Source organism: Chelonoidis abingdonii, chromosome 22, assembly GCF_003597395.2.
Source record: "Chelonoidis abingdonii isolate Lonesome George chromosome 22, CheloAbing_2.0, whole genome shotgun sequence".
Lineage (NCBI taxonomy): Eukaryota > Metazoa > Chordata > Testudines > Testudinidae > Chelonoidis > Chelonoidis abingdonii.
In genome coordinates this window covers 22357341-22363962 of record NC_133790.1, presented here as the reverse complement: position 1 = coordinate 22363962, position 6622 = coordinate 22357341, and the positions used below count along the sequence as shown (strand labels likewise).

Below are 6622 nucleotides of genomic sequence, written 5' to 3'. Positions count from 1 at the left end.
TAGTCAGCCGAAATGACTGTCTAAGGGAGTAGAGAAAAGGGCCATTCTTTCATTAGTAACTTGTCAGAGGCAGTTGCAGAATCTTCACAATATAAGTTTCTCATTTCCAGTTTACCCTTCTACCATACTATTTTTATTGCTCAAAATAGCTATTGGTTTACCATTTCTTCAAGGATGTCCAGAGAAGTTAAGGTGACAAGAATCTGCACAATAAAAGCTCAACTGGCAGAGCAGTCATTTAAGGGCAGTCTTAAGAGTTCTAGACTGCATCTGATCCAAGAACTCTTCTCAAATAAGGAAGAGATGGAAGTGTGTCTAACATGGTAAAAAATGCACAATTCCTACTGAACCAACATACCCTTTTCTAATAGGATTGAGGCCAAGAAGCCCTGTTTGCAAGTCTAAGCCATCAGCATTTAGATTTTCAGGTCATCCTTTTAGACACCACTGTGCAACTGTATCCAAGAGGATCTGACCTTAAGGAAAAGTGAGTTGATCAAAGCCTATAGGAGTGGAGTTTTGCTCAGGGAGAGGTAAGCTAGCTCCCTAGTAAGGAGGTACAGGAAGCATGAAGTACACCTTCATAAACACTGTCCTGGAGGTTGGGAATGTCTTAACATTACTTTAGAGGACCAGACTTGAATTTAAGGAGCAGGAATTCTCAGCTTTTTTGATTCTAGCCTTGTGTATTGGTGAATGTCCCTTCAAGAACAAAGCCATTACAATACCTTCGTGTGTCCTTTGACCTTCATCTTTACTATCATTGGCTTTCATTTTCCCAGAAACTGGCTCCTCCTTATTTTTTTCTTTGCTTTCATACATCTTACGAATCACTGAGGTAGGTGTGAAGGAAGGAGAGAGCTGTGAAGAGAACAGATTGTGAGCAAATGATACCTTATACTAACTGTTCTGGGTATTAGGCTTTATATCTAGTCCGTGTGCAAATGCAGAATTTTTTTGCAACTCTGCACAAGGTCACATTTATCCCAGTAAATCATATTTTCTCTCCAAATAAATATTCCTCACCTAAAGTGAAAGTTTCCCCATCATGTCTAATGTAGTTGAGCCCCCAACCCCAAGATTTTCTGCTTGTCTTCAATATTCCAGGTTTATTTTCCACTTTTACTTTCTTATAAATCATTTTACCCACAGTTTGCAGAAGTGCATGAGTTTACTTGATATCAGAAGAGCCCAGGAGGTTATTAGAAGAAGAGTTCTCATTGTCTATACTTAAAGGATTTGTCTGCACTTGAAAGGCAATTCAGATTAAGAGGATATGTTTTTAAAAGCACAGTAGCTATTCCTGAATAACTATGTGGTGACAAGAAGGACTTATTCTGGTTTAGCTCTACTCCACCTTCAGTGATCAACTCCCAGTGTAGACAGGCCCCTAGATTCTCACAGAAGGCACTTCCCCTTCCAGATTACACAACATCTTTGTTGCAACTATAACAATTGCTTACATGGAACCAGTTATTAGGAAGGTGTATTTTTAGCTGTTTGATGCAGCAGCTTGAAAGAGCCAGAATTCTTGCTATGGGCCACCAGCAAGTGCTCTGCAGACCAGCTGGGGGACTGTCCTTTTATTAAGGGGGACTTTTCTATAGTGCATATTTTACTTAAACTCTTAAATCTATGAAAGTAGTTTTGTGATCAGTTAATCCACAATTGAACAAATATAAAGGTTTTGACATTTAAGTCTTATATAAATTCAGCTGAATTAATTGCCACTCTGTTTCTACTGAAGGCCCAAATTTAAGAGTAGTTACGATTCTCATTTCTTAACTCAAGATCTGATAAACTGGGGTGGGCAAACTGACCTGAGGGCCACATCAGAATTCTGAAACTGTACGGAGGGCTGGGTAGGGAAGGCTGTGCCTCCCCAGACAGCCTAATCCCTGCCCCTTATCCATCCCCTCCCACTCTTAAGAACCCCTGACCCATCCAGCCGCCCCCTGTCCCATCTTCCCCCTCCTGGACTCCCCTGCCCTGAACCCTAACCATCCTCCCCCAGGGACCCCATGCCCCCTTGTTCCCTGGGACCCTCTGCCCCTTATCAAACCCCCCTGCTCCCCACCCCCTTACCATGCTGCTCAGAGCACCAGGACTGGCAGCTGTGCTGCCCAGCTGGAGCCAGCCATGCCGTTGTGCTGCCCGGCAGGAGCTTGCAGCCCCACCACCCAGAGTGCTGGCAGCACTGAGAGCTGAGGCTGTGGGGGAGGGGGGACAGCAGGGGAGAGGCCAGGGGCTAGCCTCTCTGGCCAGTAGCTCAAGGACAGTCCCTTGGACCACATGTGGCCTGTGGGCTGTAGTTTGCCCACCTCTGTGAGAGAGCGCAAGTGCTTAATATTTTCGTGGGGGGTGTCACACCAAGTTGAGCACTCAAAACATTAAGGCACCTAAAATCACTAGTCATGAAAATTCAGGCCTTCATGTTAATCCTTAAAGTTGTTTTGTTCTCAATATGAGAGGCTGAGGACATTGTTTGAAATCTAATCAGTATTCCAAATGATATTAAGGAAGTAGAACAACCCACCCTTGGATGACCATATTGTATATGGCCATCTGAATGCCAACAGAGATTAACTCATCCCAGCCACAAATAGTTATGGTTGGATTAATGCAGTTTGAGAATAAGTTTTTACAACTACAAGGTATTTCAAGAATGGCAATTAGTATGCTGCTTTAAAGTTAACCCTCTTCCTCTCCATATTAAGGAAAATTAACATTGATGCAAGTACTGACCATACTAGTGATGGATGCAGCAGGGGATGGAGAAGATGCATTCCCTCTGTGGCCTGGTGCCGGAGACTTAGTCATTCGCTGCTGCCTATGAACAGACATGAATGTTAAGAGGCCAAGGCAGCATTAGTGTCTTGGTAATCCTGCTTTTCACCTTTGATGCTAAAAATAGGTTCAATTTAAGATATACCAAAATTAGTGACTGCCCAGGTATCAATGCAGTATTTCCAAAGTTCACCCTTTATAGATCACACTGCCATTTAAATGCCAATCATTTCCTGCATCAAAACAGTGAACTAACTAGTCATTGTGCTATTCAAGAAAGAAAAGCCTGTACAGCTGGTTTTTCCTATCACTATTTTCACTTTTATGGGTAAAGGAGGACTGTAGATTCAGTTTTCTATCAAGTAGTTTTGGTCTTTAAGCTTATTCAGAAGCTAATGGCTATAAAATGTCATGCATCTTCCGGTAGTTCTAGTTTTTTTGGTTTCTTATTCTGCAAGTTCTAATTACATTTAAAGTAGGCTCTCAAAATAGGTGCTTTGCTGTAAAGAGTGTTTAACAATATACCCCTGTCCATGAAAGCCAGCCAATGGGGATAACCAGCCTTCAAAGTGGCCATTGCTGACGACATAAGTCGCCTGCTAAGAGGTTATATAGTAAAGTGGATGGCCTGTTTACCCACAAAGATCATATTTCATGCTATGCCTGAGCTCTGTTGCTTAGAAAGCAAATTTCAAGATCAGCTTTATTTATTACTTTGGCCTATGGCAATGCACAGCCACTGAGCCACAAGAACAAGGTGTTTTACACACCAGCTGCAATTTCAAGTTCAGGTTTTTCAGATGTTTAGTAGGACTGTTTCTTTATCTTCCATATAAGTTCTGAAATCCTATTTTCTAGTCTGACACATTAATCCTCTTTACATCACATCATAAGCCAAGATAACTTTCTAGCAATAAGACTAGAATAGGTGCCTTGAAACCAAAGTGCATCCATTACTGAGGAAGGGTAACGAGCTATTGGCTCTACTGAAAAGGAATGGGGCACAAAGGTGGAAGGCACGCACTATCATAATTAAGTGTTTTCCAGTCAAGGAAGTTTTTAGAATCTCACCTGTTCCTGAAGCCATCTCTGCTTTTGTCCATTTGTGGTTTGCCAAAACCTGGTTGGTAGAAATTTGCTGCCTGCATGGCTAAATCATGTGGTAGAGTTAGTCCCTCTAAGCCAGCTTGCTGCATCTCCAGTGGACTCATCTGAAGTCAAGGAGGAGGCATTAGAATCTCAGTGAAGCTTATTTATTTTTATCCCAGATCTTGCACTATTCCACATAGGGAAATACAAAGGTTTGAAATAGTTGAGAGAATTCACAACTACATAGTCAACAGGAGTGGCAGACATTTTAATAAGTTTCTCTGAAAATTAAACTCACACTGAGTTACTGTCTCCAATTCATCTCAATACACTCTTGCAAAATATTTAAAGTTCCCAGTTCTAAAGGCATTTTAGAATGGGCCCACTGGGCACACCAACAGTGTTATCAGACTGGAAATGACAAGTGCATTCTCAGGATCCAAGGCTGAAGCATTTCCCCCCCAGGAGTGTAAGAGTGAGGTGCTGAATATCATGCTTCAAAGGTAAGGATTGATTCAACTAAAAGTAGTACCTTCACGTAACTGCCAATATGAAAGAATTGGCATTCCATTATTCAAACCCCCTGCATTCCCACTAGGTCCTGCAAGAAGTGGGTAAAGAGGTGCTCAAATATTTAAGTTTCAGAAATCACTGAATCTAACCTGTGCAGCAACTGGGCTCATTGACTTCCGCATCCCCTGAAATGGATCACTGAGCAATTGCTGAGAACTTGGTCCAAAACCTACAGAACGACGACAATTTTAACTACAAGTTTTAGAACAGACATTTATTGTCTGTTGACTCCAGCCCCCTCCCCAGTTACCTTCCTTGATTTAAAAGGTGGCTAGATGGGACTGCTTTTCAAGTGCCTCAGGACCACTGCAGCATACTTACAAGTCTATACAAAGCACGAAGGCATTGGCCTCAGCTGCCCTGGGAAGCAAGCTATGCTTTTTGCACTACAAAGTGCCAGCCAGTGCCTGAAAAACTGGTTTCTTGTTCATAGCACTGTGGTCTCCAGTATAAAGACTAATTTTACTTTAATTTGCAGTACTATCAAGGTCCAAGCCAGTTAGTTTGAGTTTTCAGAATTTTGCATCAGCAGCAGATAGAGGAGACAGATGGCCCTTAAGGTGGTCACCCATTAAGTGTTAGATGATGCTATCCAAAGTGATTCTCTGAATTCAGCTTTAAAAACTGACACTTCAAAAGAAATGTCTTCTCTTCCCTATAAGAAGAGTTCTGCATGCTAAAAGCAGTCTTACCAATTGGTGAGGGGATCCTATGACGGAGGTAGTCTGCAGAAGCAGCCCGAGTTGGAAACACCTGTGAAATTGGAGGGGAAGATGCTCTTTGGCTCAGCAAAGAAGCTGCAGGTTCCAAGCCACCTATCAAGCCACTAAGAACACTGGATGAAGCAGGTCTGGCAATGGGTGGACCAAGAAGCTCCTTGGAGGAAAAGCAACGAATAGCTGTCATAAATATTGACTATAGTCTTCATACAATCTGCAGACAGCAGTACTTGTGCCACATTGACAGCTATACACATACTAAATAGCTTGACAGACTATGTTTGATGGCCCATCCAGCCTCTTTCCTCATATGTTTGTTCTATGAAAAACAGTAAAATTAAAGTGATCTGAGAATTCTACTGCATGGAAAGGGTGAAGTTTTGTTCCAATACTCTGGACAATTGTCTGTAGCTATTTTTGAATGGCTAGTTCTCAATCTTGTCAGTGATTGAGCAGGTCATCTCTCCTATACATTTCCCCCCCCTTCTGTCTGGTGGGAATGAATCTTGACTATTGATTATCCCCATTGCAATCCACAATACATGTGTAAAAATCCCATTTTGGAATGATCTTTTGCTTCTCATACAGAAAAAAAGAATAAAAGCATTTCAAGGTGACAGTCTCAAAGAAATACCTGCAAAATGTTCTTTGGTAGAGGTTGGCCTGGGATCTCAGGAGGAGACAGCAAGTGGCTTTCAAGGCTTTGCTAAGAATTAAAAAAACAATATACAGTTTCTCACATATGCAGGTAGTTTGTAAAGATTTGATTACTACAATGAGGCTCAGAAACCACACCATTCCCATAACCTAGGAGACATCCACCGCAAGCTGTAGTGATAAAGATCCTAATACATACTTCATTAAGAGTCAAACCACCATATTCCACTGATAATTATAATTTCATAATGTAAGTCTGATAAGCACTGCTACCTAACCAGCTCAGATGGGTCCAAGTTAAAACTGCTGATTGTAAGTCTGACTGAGGTCCAACAGATTTTCTAAACAGTGTCACTGAGTGCTCTCACACAGTGCTGGCTTTACTAGCTCTTATCTGCTAAATTGCATAAGGTACTGTAGCTAAATTTGTGAAATACTTTATTGAACATCATAAGTTAATGCTTTAGTTGCCATAAGAAGGCTAGGAAATTGTGGGTGACAGGGGAGTCAGTCCACCATATGAAAAGATAAGATCTGATCTAGAACACTGAGTCCATTTCTGATGCACAAAATTGATTATCCTGATGCTCGCATGGTAATCCATGGGGATGTAAAAATTAGCCAGGTGATGAAATAAATTAAGATGCCCGACATTCCTTGCTATAAGTCTTCCTACTCACCCAGTTTGCTTCTGATCAAATAATGCTGAAGCTTGAATGAGTAGTCCAGCAAAAACAAAAATACAAAATAGCAAAATAACCTTGCCCTCTCATCCCTCTTTCCAATATGTGGAGTGA

General features: G+C 41.6%; 1 protein-coding gene across 7 annotated transcripts in view; it reads right to left on the bottom strand.

The window, feature by feature from the left end:
- Positions 1-6622, bottom strand: part of EIF4ENIF1 (eukaryotic translation initiation factor 4E nuclear import factor 1) — a 37083-nt gene that overhangs the window by 3659 nt on the left and 26802 nt on the right. For all 7 annotated transcript variants that reach the window (XM_075059984.1, XM_032773720.2, XM_075059983.1 and 4 more), the window contains 6 exons: positions 5803-5874; positions 5142-5325; positions 4539-4618; positions 3859-3998; positions 2746-2830; positions 729-861 (listed from right to left, as the gene is read on the bottom strand). In XM_075059984.1, the coding sequence (XP_074916085.1) occupies positions 729-861; positions 2746-2830; positions 3859-3998; positions 4539-4618; positions 5142-5325; positions 5803-5874 (694 nt within the window). The remainder of the gene's footprint in view (positions 1-728; positions 862-2745; positions 2831-3858; positions 3999-4538; positions 4619-5141; positions 5326-5802; positions 5875-6622) is intronic.